At 45.2% G+C, this 13,523-nt stretch overlaps 1 protein-coding gene across 2 annotated transcripts in view; it reads right to left on the bottom strand.

Annotated features, from left to right (window-relative positions):
• Positions 1–229: 229 nt before the first annotated feature.
• Positions 230–13,523, bottom strand: part of OXNAD1 (oxidoreductase NAD binding domain containing 1) — a 44,350-nt gene continuing 31,056 nt past the window's right edge. For both annotated transcript variants that reach the window (XM_052640888.1, XM_052640883.1), the window contains exons 6-9: positions 10,669–10,810; positions 2,129–2,371; positions 1,268–1,376; positions 230–591 (exon numbers count right to left, since the gene is read on the bottom strand). In XM_052640888.1, the coding sequence (XP_052496848.1) occupies positions 437–591; positions 1,268–1,376; positions 2,129–2,371; positions 10,669–10,810 (649 nt within the window). In that variant the 3' untranslated portion in view covers positions 230–436. The remainder of the gene's footprint in view (positions 592–1,267; positions 1,377–2,128; positions 2,372–10,668; positions 10,811–13,523) is intronic.

Raw genomic sequence — 13,523 nt, 5'->3', positions numbered from 1 at the left:
ACTAAGACATTAAACAGAAACCATTTCAAATGAAATTACATTTACGTTTATTCAACAAAAGATACATAGGTGGCTGTCAAATAATTTAAAGAGCCTGCACTTCACACACAAAACCGTGGTTTCATATGGTTGAAGGATGTGTCTTTTTTCCCTTAAAAGGAGAGAAAATATGTATTGACCAGTTCAAGGTACACCATGAGATAATCAGTTATTCATAAGAGAAAGTCAATGCAGTAAAAATAAGTTTAATTAATGAAGTTTTTGCAACAAGTTTATCATTTGACTGTCAGCTGATTTTACTGGTTTCTCCAACTGGGCAGAGTCCACAGCCTTAAGAGGAGAGTAGGCAGAGGAAAATCATGGGCCGAACCACAGAGCGCCCTGTGTGTGAGCCTTACGGACCTCGTCTGCCTCCTTCTCCCGGCCCCACCTGCCCCTACCACCACTTCTCAAAGCAGATGTGCTCTCTGGGGACACGGCTGCTCTCCAGCTCCTTGGAGAAGAAGTCTGTCATGGGAGGTGGGCCACAAATGTAGAACAAGGTCTCTTTCGAAATGTGATCTCTTATCTCCTTCTGCGTTATTCTTCCTTCTGCCGAAAACACAGAATAAACACCAAGTTGAGCCAGATGTGTTTGTACTGAAAGGAGGAAGCACTGACCACCACTTGGCAACAGAGTTTATTTTCAATAACCGGGCCCAGAGGTTGCGCCCCGAGTCATCCACGCACTGGCTCCTGCAGGTGTCCAGGCCGGACCCCAGCCGAGAGCGTGTCTCCAGGCTTCCTGAAGCCACAGCGAGCGACGCGGGCAGCCGGTCACCACGCACTCTCCAGACAGGGCCGGGCAGCGTGCTGGTCTTTTGGACAGATTCAGAACTGCCTTCAGCAAAGTAACTAGACTGCTTTCTGAGAAATCCTTCCAGGAGGGGAAACCACGAGAAATTTAAATGACTATTAATGGCAAATGGAACTGATTCAGTCAAAGCCGGAGGATAAATTCTCTGTATGCATATTACAGCAATGACGCAAAGGTCCCCTTAAAAAATGCAGAAAATAAATTTTTAATATAGGCAGCAGGAGATCTGTATATAATAAGTGAACCCAACTAATCTCTCCTTATGTTTCCATGATGAATCATCTCTCAATCCCCCAGGTAGTGACATTCCCACCCAGCAAATCCCAACAATAAAGCATTTACACTCAACCAACTGGTACATCCACACGGTAACGGCATGGAGACAGTCAAAATACCTTTTAGGAGACTCACCCGTGATGTATGGCCTGAGGTCTGCAGTGATTTGTGTAGTCTGTTTTGTAACATGCAAACTGCAGGCAATCTTCTCAGGAAATTCATTTACTAGATCGAGGATATTTTTCTGGAATGTCAAATGTATTTGGTCACACAACAATTTTAAAAAATCAAAACAGATGTGCACTCCCCACCCCCTGCCTGGACGCCGAAGCTCCACTGCCAATTCTGCACACGTCCCCGCTCAGCTCTCCACTTAGGGAGGCATTGTTTGCAGCCGGGCAGGCCAGAGCAATCTGAGGGGGGTGGGGGCTATCTGCCTTTAATTGAAATCTGAATATGCTAACAAGCATATTGCTAACTCTCCAGGAGTTTTTGCTTTTTTCTTCTCTCTCAGGCGTGGGCAATTAAGCAGCAGTTTCCTGACCACAGTTGTGTCTTTTAACTGTTTCTCTTCTGTTGTTCATCCTTGCAGCTGCAAGGCTACCCAGAGCGACAGCCTTCTCCTGTCAGATGGACTTAGTTCCTGCAGATGCAGCCGATGGGGATTTCACGTACTGAGCTGGGTCACACCTACTCCTTGGGCACCCACACCCACTCGTAGGCCTCTTGACCCTCTGGGGAGCCCCGGAGGCAGGCTGAATTTTCTGCTCACCCACCTCCAGACTCAAGCCCACCAGACCTGCCATCTTCTGTCACTGCACTGGGAGCTCCTTAGCACTAGCTTTTTAATAGTTCTGGGCAGGATAGGATGTGTTGGTTAATTCTCACTTAAGGCCTCTGGTTTGAACTGTTGGAGAGAAGAGCGAATGGAGAGAAGAAAGGCCCATGCGCAAGCCTGCTCACGCCCAGCTAAACGAGATGCACACTGCTCCCTACCTTGAAGAGGAGCTCGCTGGTGTCTTTCGCGCTGTAGAGCAGTCTGACTGTCCCCATCTCATACCCCCGTCCCCTGCTTGCCCGCTCTCTGAGGAGGTCAGCTGCGTGCCGCAGGATGGAAAGCAGGGGGTTAATCCCGACGCCTCCCGCAATCAACATGAGGTTTCTGGAGGCGTCCGCAGGCTGCGGGTCAAAGAAGAACTCCCCCCCGACTCTCACAGCCACCTCGGAGTCCAGGGTGCACTGCGGGGGACAGAGAAGAGCCTTCAGTCCTCTGTGGCAAGGCCTTACACCAAATACTCGCCCGCAGTAAGGCTGAGTGTCCGCCCCCGGCGCACCTATCAGTTTCTAGGCCCATCTTCACTCATTCACAGTGGCTGCAGGGCCGTGAACTGATTCCACTCGCCCGTCACCCAGGCTGTTGAGCGTCCGCCTTTGTGACGCAGGTGGCACAGCCACGCCGGATGGAGACAAGGAGGCCTACCTCAGGGACTCTGCCACGTGCTGACTTTCTGGGTGATGAACTAGCTGGCTTGTGCAGAGAGGCCCTGGGCCCAGGGGACAGCCTGGAAGCAGGAGGTGAGGACCACTCCCACCGCTGTAGGCAAAGGGGGTGCTCCCGGGTGAGGACATTTACACCAGGGTGACCATCAGAGCTGCATGCGCTGGCTCTCCAGGGGGGGCACGCTGCCCCAAGGGGGGCATTCTGGAGGGTGTAACTGTGATCTGAGGGGGCCCGAGATGCCGGATGTGAACTCAGGGGTGTCCCAAAGCTGCTCCTACTAAGCAGACGGCTAAACCTGCAGGAGTTCCGTGGGCCAGTTTCTGCGGGTAGTTTGATGCCAGCCATCCGGGGGGCAGGTACACCACCGGAATCAGCAGATACAACAAATGAGGACTTTTTAAAGTCAGAGAGCCGGTCTGACAGCACACTGTGATCTGCAACGCACACAGGCTGCCCTGCATGATGTCTTTCTGAACGACCCATGGGACGTTCATGGAGGTGAAACCAGTTCGCAAGGATCCGAGACTAGACCCTAACTCATTTTATAAAAAAAACTGAAAGGAGTATTTGCATGGATCTACTGTCACCTGAATTTTCCATAATGTTACAACCATGTAGACTGTGTGGTGTTGTGTCCAGAACTTTACCAAGCATGTTCACTGTTCTAGAAAACCAGACCCGAGAGTGCAGCACGCATGGGTGGTCCTGTCACCAGGCGACAGCGGTGCTCCATCTGCATTTGCAGACGTGCATTCACACGCAGAGACCCTACGCCGAGGAGCAGAAGCCTGACCGACTGCCTCAGGCTACCTTCTAGTTTCCTGGGCTTCCCTGGTGGCTCAGCTGCTAAAGAATCCCCCTGCAATGCAGGACACCTGGGTTCAATCCGTGGGCTGGGAAGATCCCCTGGAGAAGGGAAAGGCTGCCCACTCCAGTATTCTGGCCTGGAGAATCCCATGGAGTGTATAGTCCATGGGGTCGCAAAGAGTCAGACATGACTGAGGGACTTTCATGTCACTCACCATTTCTGTGATGAAGCACAGTCTGATTATGGATCACTTTCCTTTGCTTCCCCTTTGTATTATACTTTGTACTATAGACAGCATATTAAAAAGCAGAGACATTACTTTGCCAACAAAGGTCTGTCTAGTCAAGACTATGGTTTTTCCAGTGGTCACGTATGGATGTGAGAGTTGGACTATGAAGAAAGCTGAGCACCGAAGAATTGATGCTTTTGAGCTGTGGTGTTGGAGAAGACCCTTGAGAGTCCCTTAGACTGCAAGGAGATCCAAGCAGTCCATCCTAAAGGAGGTCAGTCCTGGGTGTTCTTTGGAAGGACTGATGCTGAAGCTGAAACTCCAATATTTTGGCCACCTCACGTGAAGAGTTGACTCACTGGAAAAGACCCTGATGCTGGGAGGGATTAGGGGCAGGAGGAGAAGGGCATGACAGAGGATGAGATGGCTGGATGGCATCACCGACTCGATGGAGGTGAGTTTGAGTGAATTCTGGGAGTTGGTGATGGACAGGGAGGCCTGGTGTGCTGCGATTCATGGGGTCACAAAGAGACACGACTGAGCGACTGAACTGAACTATTTTAAATATATAGGAGATTTTTACATAAAGGATGGTAAGTGAGTTTTCATTTTTGACAGAAGAAATTAGCTGCAAGGGCACATTCCATTCAGTTCAGTTCAGTCGCTCAGTCGTGTCCGACTCTTTGCAACCCCATGAATCGCAGCACGTCAGGCGTCCCTGTCCGTCACCAACTCCCGGAGTTCACTCAGACTCATGTCCATCGAGTCAGTGATGGCATAACTAAAACCTAGGAACTGCGACACCGGCTACCACGTGCTTTTACAATGCTCCTTCCTTACAAGTCTCAAAAACAGCAATCTGCAGAGGCTCAACCTCATGACAACAGGGGAGTTAATCCCTGTCTAACCCCCTCCCCTTCTTGCTTGCCTCTCTCTTTATATATATTTATATATATTTCTCTCTCTATCTGTAAGAATCGAGGCGTAAAAGAGGCTAAGAAACAGGAGAGAAGACACTTTACCCAATGGTCACCTGCAGCGTGCTTAGTGATGACAACAAGCAAAGCCTTTAGGTTATCGTTTTTAGAAACCAGAGTATTTTCAACCCTAAAGTTGGCGAGAAAACGTGCCCCAGGAAAAGATAATACTCAAGAAGCCTGTCGTCTCTTTCGTGACAAGATGATCTTCAGGAGATCTATCTCCTAATTTGCTGGCATCTGGAAAGAATCAAAAGCCATCTTTGTCTTTTGTTGTCAATGAAAACCGCCAGGGTAGCAGGAACATGAGACTCAAAAGCACCGTAGAGCATAAAACACAAGCACGTAACGGGACATTACCTCCAATTACACGGCAATGTATCTAATTTGGGTGTAGATTTTCTACTTGTGAAACAAACCACTTTTTCACAGCAACTGGAGCCCAGCACACAATAGCTGTCTAGAACCCTTTACCCTGCCAGGAGCCTGAGCCAAAGTAGATACAATAAAGGAAGACGTTTCCACGTCCCAGCAGAGCAGCCTGCTGCCACCCAGACACTCACGTGCCTCTATTGTCCACTCTAATAGCTTAATAAGACAAATCCTCAGGAGGAAAACAGCCACGTGAGAACGGTTCCAAGAAAAACCTGACTTCATAAAGGCTGCCTGCAACTCCCACTGGGCAGAGTGGAGCAGGCTCCACAATCAGGATGTGCATTCAAGCAATGCCACGTGGAGATTTTCTACCGCCTCTTAGAATAAGTTCCTTCACTGAAACGTCAGTGAGCCATGAAACCAAGCAGGGAGCTATGGACCAGGACCAGGTTCAGGTCACGTGGGTGGCTGGAGGTGGCGCACGGCACTATGGGCCAGGGTGGCTGAGCTCCTTCTAACAGAGCTCGGGGCACAGGGCGCCCCTGCCGCTCCCGCCCCCAGGGTATCTGTTATCAGCTCAGGATACATTCTGGAGATAGCCATGGGGGAAAATCCACAGAGAATCTAAAAAGCAATGAGGTAGCCGAGGCCACACCAAATGAAGGACACAGAAGGTTGCAGGGAAAAAATGTGACAAGATACACTTACAATGGAAACGCTAAGGCAAGCAGCTGGAGATGTGTCTAAACTGACACAATGTGCCGTGTAAAACCTAAGAATACATTTTTTATGCTGCTGTAGGTTTAGAAATCTTTTAGATTTTAAAATTATCTTCCAGTAACAGTTTCGCTTTTCTTTTTGTTACACAGTTCGATGAATTTTAACACAAACATAGAGAAGTGCAGCTACCACCAACACCAAGACACCGAACAGTCCCGTCAGCCCCCGAACTCCACTCTGCTAGCCCTCTCTGCTCCCACCCTTCCCCGCTCGACCCCACCGAGCGCTGATCTGGTTTATTGCTGTATTTCTGTCTTCCAGACTGGAGCATGAATGAGACTGGCTTCTTTCACGCAACACAGCGCCCCTGAGGGTCACCTACGTTGCTGTGTGCATCAACAGCTGATCTGTTTTTACTGCTGAATAACAAATACAGGCAGACCTGGGAAGTACTGCGGACTTGGTTCCAGACCACTGCCATGAAGTACTGAAATCAAGCGTGCTTGCTTGAGCATGTTCAGTCGTGTTGGACTCTTTGTGACCCCATGGCCTGTAGCCCGCCAGGCTCCCCTGTCCATGGAATTTTCCCAGCAAGAATACTGGAGTGGGTTACCACTCCCTTCTCCAGGGGATCTTCCTGACTCAGGGGTCACACCTGCATCCCCTGCACGGGCAGCCAGGTCCTTGATCGCTGGGCCACGTGGAAGATCACAGCTGCTGCTCGGCCTCCCAGTGAGTATGAAAGTCACGCTTACATTCTACTTTAGTCTTTTAAGTGTGCCACAGCGTTCTGTCTTAAAGAAAAGTGCAAAGGTTGATTTTAGAATACTTTACACTATTAATACTAAGCTATAGCAATCAAAACAGCTCTGTACTGGCATAGACAGATCAAAGGAAAAGGTCAGTAAGCGCAGAAATAAATCCACACTTATGGCCAATTAATCGATGACAAAGGAGGCAAAAATACACAGTGGAGAAAAGACAGACTCTTGACTAAAGTGGTGCTGGGAAAACTGGACAGCTGTATGCAAAAGAATGAAATAAGAACATTCTCTAACACCGTACAGAAAAATAAAACCTCAAAATGGATTAAATACCTAAATGTTAAGACCAGATACTATAAAACTAGAGGAGAATATAGCCTACTCTTTGACAGAAATCACAGCAATATTTTCTTGGATCTATCTCCTAGAGTAATGGAAATAAAAAACGAAAAAAAAAAAAAATAGGACCAAAAAAAAAAAAAAAGGACCTAATTAAACTTAAGAGCTTTCCTTTGCATAGCAAAGGAAAACATAAACAAAAAGACTACAGGAAAACATTTGCAAATGCTGCTACCAACAAGGGTTTAATTTCCAAAATATACAAACAGCTCATAAAGCTTAATATAAAAAAGGAAAAAAAAAAAAGTTAAAACATGGGCAGAAGACCTAAACAGACATTTCTCCAGAGAAGACATCCAGATGGCCTACAGGCTCAGGAAAAGACGCTCCATAGCATGGATTACTGGAGAAATGCAAATCAAAAAACTACAATGAGGAACCACCTCACCTCACTCCCGTCAGAATGACCATCTTCAAAAAGTCTACAAATAAGAAATACTAAAGAATTAGTGGTGGGAATATAAACTGATACAGCCACTATGGAGAAAAGTATGGAAGGCCCTTAAAACACTAAGACTAGCGCTCCCATATGACCCTGCAACCCCAGTCCTGGGCACATCTAGAGAAAAACTCTAATTTGGAAAGATACAGGCACTGATGTTCACAGCAGTAGTATTCACAGTCGCCAAGACACGGGAACAGCCGAGCTGTCCCTCCACAGATGAATGGATAAAGAAGAGGCGCTACACAAATGCAACCGAGTACTACTCAGCCTTAAGAAAGAACGAAATATGCCGTGTGAAGCTTCAGGGATGGACTTGGAGAGCGCCATAGTAAGTGAGGTCAGTCAGAGAGAAAGACAAATATCACGTACCACATATGAAGTCCAAAAGAGGATACAAAAAATGTATTTACAAAACAGAAATAGACTCTCAGACATACAGAACAAACTTACGGTCACCAAAGGGGAAAGCAGGGGAGAGAGAAATGAGGAGTTTGGGATTAACATCCATGCGCTACTATGACTAAGTAAACACCGAGGACCTACAACACGGCAGGGAACTATGTTCAATACCTTATAATAGCCTATAATGGAAAGGAGTCAGAAAGAACGCACACGCACTTATGGATAGCTGAGTCACTGCTGTACATCGGAAACCCATACAATGTTGTAGATTACATTAATAAAAATATTTCTTCATAGAAAACCCTATAAAACCTAAAAAAAATGCTAACAACCATCTAACAGCGCAGGGTTGCCACAAACATTCAACTATCAGTTCAGTTCAGTTGCTCAGTCGTGTCCGACTCTTAGCGACCCCGTGAACCGCAGCACGCCAGGCCTCCCTGCCCATCGCCAACTCCCGGAGTCCACTCAAACCCGTGTCCATCAGGTCAGTGATGCCATCCAGCCGCCTCATCCTCTGTCGTCCCCAAGAACACAATCATCCGTAAAGTGTAGTAAAGTGGAACACAGCACGGCAAGGTCTGCCTGTGCGCCGTATGAACGCATCGCAGCTCCTAACCCACTTGCCTGCTGAGGGGCGTTCGCATTGTTTCCAGGTTTCGAGGACCATGAATAGAACCGCTATAAGCACTCCCATTCAGATTTCTGTATGAACAATTCTTTTGTTTCTCTAGAATGAATACCCAGGAGTCACACTGCTAGGTGTTACGGTCAAGTGTGTACTGGTTGCACATGAGACTGCAGAGATGCTTCCCGGGACGGCTGCAGCCTTGCAGCCCTGCTGGCACTATAAGCAACGTGAGAGTTCCAGCTGCTCCGCGCCACCGGCACCACCTGCTACGGTCGGCACTTTAGATCGTAGCCATTCTAATAGGCCTGCAGGCGCAGCCCACCAGGTGTGGTTCTAACCTGCACTTCCCTGATGATGGATGATGTGGACTGTCATTTCACTGCTTATCTGTCATCCTTATATCCTTTTAGGAAGTGTTTAATCCTCTGTCCATTTAAAAATTAGGTCTGTTTTCTTTTTGCTGCCTTTTGAGTTCTTTATACATTTTGGATGCAAGTCCTTTGTTGGATATCTAATTTGCAACCACTTTCTCCTAGGCTGTGGCTTGTTTTTTAAATTTCTGTTAATAGTGTATTTTGTAGAAAAAAAATTTTTAGTTTTGATTAAATTCGATATATAAATCTTTCCTTTTGTGGATCTTGCTTTCTGTGTCATGTCTAATAACTATCTGCCTGCCCTGCTGTTCAAAGTATTTCCTATGTCTTCTAAACCTTATAGTTTTACATTTTGGACCTTACGCCTACAACATATTTTAATTTTGAATATAGTGTGAGATCTAGGTCAGGGTTCTCTGTTTTATTTTTGCATATGGACAGACAACTACTCAGCACGGTTTGTTGAAAAGGTCACTGCTTCTCCGTTGAGTTTCTTTAGCACCTTTGTCAAAGTTCAAAAGGCTGTATGTGTCAGTCTATTTCTGAATGCTTTAATTTGTCCCTTTGATCTCTATGCCTACTCCTTCACCATTACTACACTGCATTGATTATTGTGGCCTTATTTTAATCTTAAATTTGAGCAATGTGATTCCTCACACTTTAGGCTTCTTTTTCAAAACTGCTTTTGCCATCCCAGTTTCTTTTCTCTTCCATATAAATTTCAAAATCAGTCTGTCTGTATCTACAATATTTACAACGCAGCACACTCTGTTTTGTGTCCCCAGGTGGCTCAGTGGTAAAGGATTTGCCTGCTAATGCAGGATATCCGGGTTCAGTCCCTGGGTCAGGAACATCCCCTGGAGGAGGAAATGGCAACCTACTCCAGTACTCTTGCCTAGAAAATCCCATGGACAGGGGAGCCTGGTGGGTGGGCTACACGCCATGGGGTCGCATAGAGTCAGACAAGATTTGAGGACTGAGCAGGCACACCCCCATTCTCCTTTCTAGTAAAGAGGAGAAGAAAGTGCCTGGGATGGGATGGAGATTGTTGGTGAGTAAAGAGGGCACACCCTAGAAATGAAGGGGATGGCAGTAAAAAAAAAAAGACAAGGATCAAACATCAAGAAGACAAATCTTTCCTGAGCTCACTCTTTGTTCTCAGAATTCTAGTAGGTAGTAAGGAGCAGCATAGGGCTGTGCTGAGTCCCACGGTGAACCATGAGTTATTAGCAAAAAACGTGGACTCCGTCTCAGACTCATGAGTGAAGAGCTTTCCAGAGACTGAAATAGAGAGGCGACCGCACCACGGGCTTAGCAGAGCTCCGGTCTGGGCAGGACAAGTGTGTAATCAGAGATTGTTTCCCCCCCAAATAATGAGAGAACGGTAGCTTAATTCCCTTCACTTAGGACAGTGAGGACAAAATAATCTGATTAATAGAATTACCACTGACAAGACACCCAGAGAGCCCATTTTCAACAACTTACATATAAAGTAAAATGCCTTAATTCTACAGCAGGATCCCACTAAATACCGCTTGGGGACCCAGGAGGAGTTTCCCGACCCCAGGGTATCTTTGCATCATCCTTTAGTGCACCAACGCGACCCTGCTTCTTGGGGGCCTCCTTGGTGGCCCCGGGTTAAGACCCCACCCTCCACTGCGTGGGGTGCAGGTTCTGTCCCTGGTGGGCGAGCTGGGACCCCACACGCCACGTGGCATGGCCAAAAAGTAAAAAATAAACAAATATGCTGCTCCTGTACCCCTTCTGGAATCCAATTCTGGACGGAAGGGAGCTCTCTGTGAGCGTGTACCCTTTGCACCCAAGCCTAGGTTCCTGAGGTGGATTAAGTGAGCTGAATTTTGCGAGAGGCAGAGAGCCCAGATCTCCAAGTTTAAACAGAGGTTTGCTCACCTGATTGTGGATCCAGAGAGCAGGAGGGTGGTTTGTATGTTTCACTGCCAGCTCTATCATTCTCTCTTGTTCCAGCAGCCTAGGGCTGGAGCATATTGAGAACCCACCAACCACAGAGACTCCTGGGATAAAAAAATCAACCCTAAAAGGAAAGGCAAATAAATCGACTATCGTTAATGCAATTTTTAAAGTGCAAGGTAAACACAACCAACAAAATTTTAGCTAGAATGACTAAGAAAAAAGGAGAAAAATATAATTACTAAAATCAAGAATGAAAGATGGGACATTATCACCAACTTCACCAAAAAAAATAAATAAATAAAGGAATTCTATGAATAACTGTAAGAAAAAAATGGCTAACTCATGAAATGGATGCATTTCTAGAAAAACAAAAACTACCAAACTGGACTCTAGAAGAAACAGAAAATCTGAACAGATCCATAATAAATGGACTGAATTAGTATAATTTAAAACCTTCCCATAAGGGTAAGTCCAGATGGCAACAGAGGTGAACTCCATTAAACATCTGAAGAATTATTAATGCTCATCTTTCACAAATACCCCCCCACACACACAGAAAAAACCCTTTCCACCTCACTCTACCATGCCAGTATTATTCTAATACTAAAGCCAGACAAAGATATCACTAAACTACAGATCAACATCCCTTATGAATGCAGATGCACAATTCTCAGGAACATTGGCTCAACATATGAAAATCTTCAATGACTTAAACCACTTAACACAATAAAGGACAAAATCCATGTGATCATCTCAACAGACGCAAAAACGGCATTTGACAAAATTCAACACCCTTACGTAATAGATATACTCAACAAACCAGGAACAAATGGTAATTTCCTCAGCGTGATAAAGACAACTACAAAATATCTAATCATATTTAACCCTGAAAGGCTGAAAATTCCCCACCTGAGAAGAGAAACAAGACAAAGATGTGTGCTCTGACCCATTCTACTCAACACTGTACCAGACATTCTAGCCAAGGCAATTAAGCAAGAAAATGAAATAAGAGGCATCCGGATTAAAGAGTAAGAAGCTGCAGATGACATGGCACTATGTACAGAAAATCCCAATGAGTTTACTATAAATATATGAGAACTAATAAACAACTTCAAATAAAGTTGCAGAATATAAAATAAATAATAAAGCAATGAACAGTCTAAATGTAAAATTAAGAAAAAGTCCTATTTATAATAAAGTAATAAAATAATTGGGAATAAACTTCACAAAAGAAGTGTAAGACTTATACACTAAAAACTACATTATTGAAAAAAAATCAAAGAGATCTAAATAAACAGAAAGAAGATCTAAATAAACAGAAAGGCTTCTTATATTCATGGGCTGGAAGACTTAATATTATTAAGATGGCGATAGTTCCCAAATTGATCTATAGATTTAATACAATGCCTATCAAACCCTAGCTGGTTTCTTTGATAAGTTGATCATAAAACTGATATGAAATTCAAGGAGCCTAGAATCATCAAAATAATCTTTAAAAAGAAGAATAAACTTGGAGGATTCACACCTTCTGGTTTGAAAATTGTTTTAAGTCACAGTAATGACGACACTGTGGTACTGGTGTTAGGACAGGCAGGTATCAAAGGCAAAAGACTGAGAACCAAAAAATAAACTTAGTTTTATGGTCAACTGATTTCCAACAAGGCTACCAACACAATTTAATGCAGAAGAAGGGTCTTTCAGTAAGTGGTGATGGTTTTATAATAATCTATAAAGGAAAAAGAATCTGAAAAAGAATAAACACACACACACACACATGACTGAATCACTGTGCTGTCCACCAGAAACTAATACAACACTGAAAATCAACTATACTTCAATTAAAAAAAAAAGTGCTAGGACAAGTGAATAGTACCTGGGAAAGAATACAGCTGGACTCCTACCTTATACCATATACAAACGTTAACTCTGATTAGACCACAGACCTAAATATAAACATTAAAATCATAAACCCAGACTTAGGAGCGGCTCTTCACGGCCAGTTACTCAGAAACGACACTAGAACACAAAGGTCAAAGAGAAACTGGAGAACCTTGACTGCATAAAACGAAAACTTCTGTGCCGCACACTTGTGTGTAGTACCCACCATCAGGACAGTTAAAAGATGACCCTTGGAATGGGAGAAAATATTTCTGCATCATGTATCTAACAAGTAATTTATATACAGAATATAGTAATAAAAAGAAGATTCAAAACATCGGTAAATGGGGCTTCCCTGGTGGCTCGGTAGAAAAGGACCTGCCTGCCAGTGCAGGAGATGCTGGTCTGGGAAAGGAGCAACTAAGCCTGCGTGTCACAACTTTGGGCCCGTGCTCTAGGGCCTGGGAGCCACAGCTCCTGAGCCACACACCTGGAGCCTGCGCTCCACAAGCAGAGAAGCCTCAGCAACGAGAGACGCATGCACCACACCTGGGAGCGCCTGCTCCCCGAAACTAGAGAGCAGGCCACACAGCAACAAAGACCCAGCACAGACACATAGATAATAAAATCACATTTCAAAAGTGGGCAAAGGACTTTACAAACATTTCTCCAAAGAAGATACATAAATGGATAGTAAGTACATGAAAAATTGCTCAACCTCATCTGTCATTAGGGAAATGCACATTAAAATCACAATGAGCCATTACGTCACTCTCACCTGGACGCATGGCTGATCAAGAAGACAACGGCGAGTGTCAGTGGGGATCGGGAGAAACTGGAACCTTTGTACACTGCTGACGGGAACGTAACATGGCCTTGCTACTTTAAAGAACAATTTGGCAGTGCCTGAAAATGTTAAGATGTGACAGCACTTCTACTCTGAGGTATATACTCAA

The sequence above is a fragment of the Budorcas taxicolor genome, chromosome 1 (assembly GCF_023091745.1).
Source record: "Budorcas taxicolor isolate Tak-1 chromosome 1, Takin1.1, whole genome shotgun sequence".
NCBI lineage: Eukaryota > Metazoa > Chordata > Mammalia > Artiodactyla > Bovidae > Budorcas > Budorcas taxicolor.
This window is presented reverse-complemented; position numbering and strand designations above follow the sequence as displayed.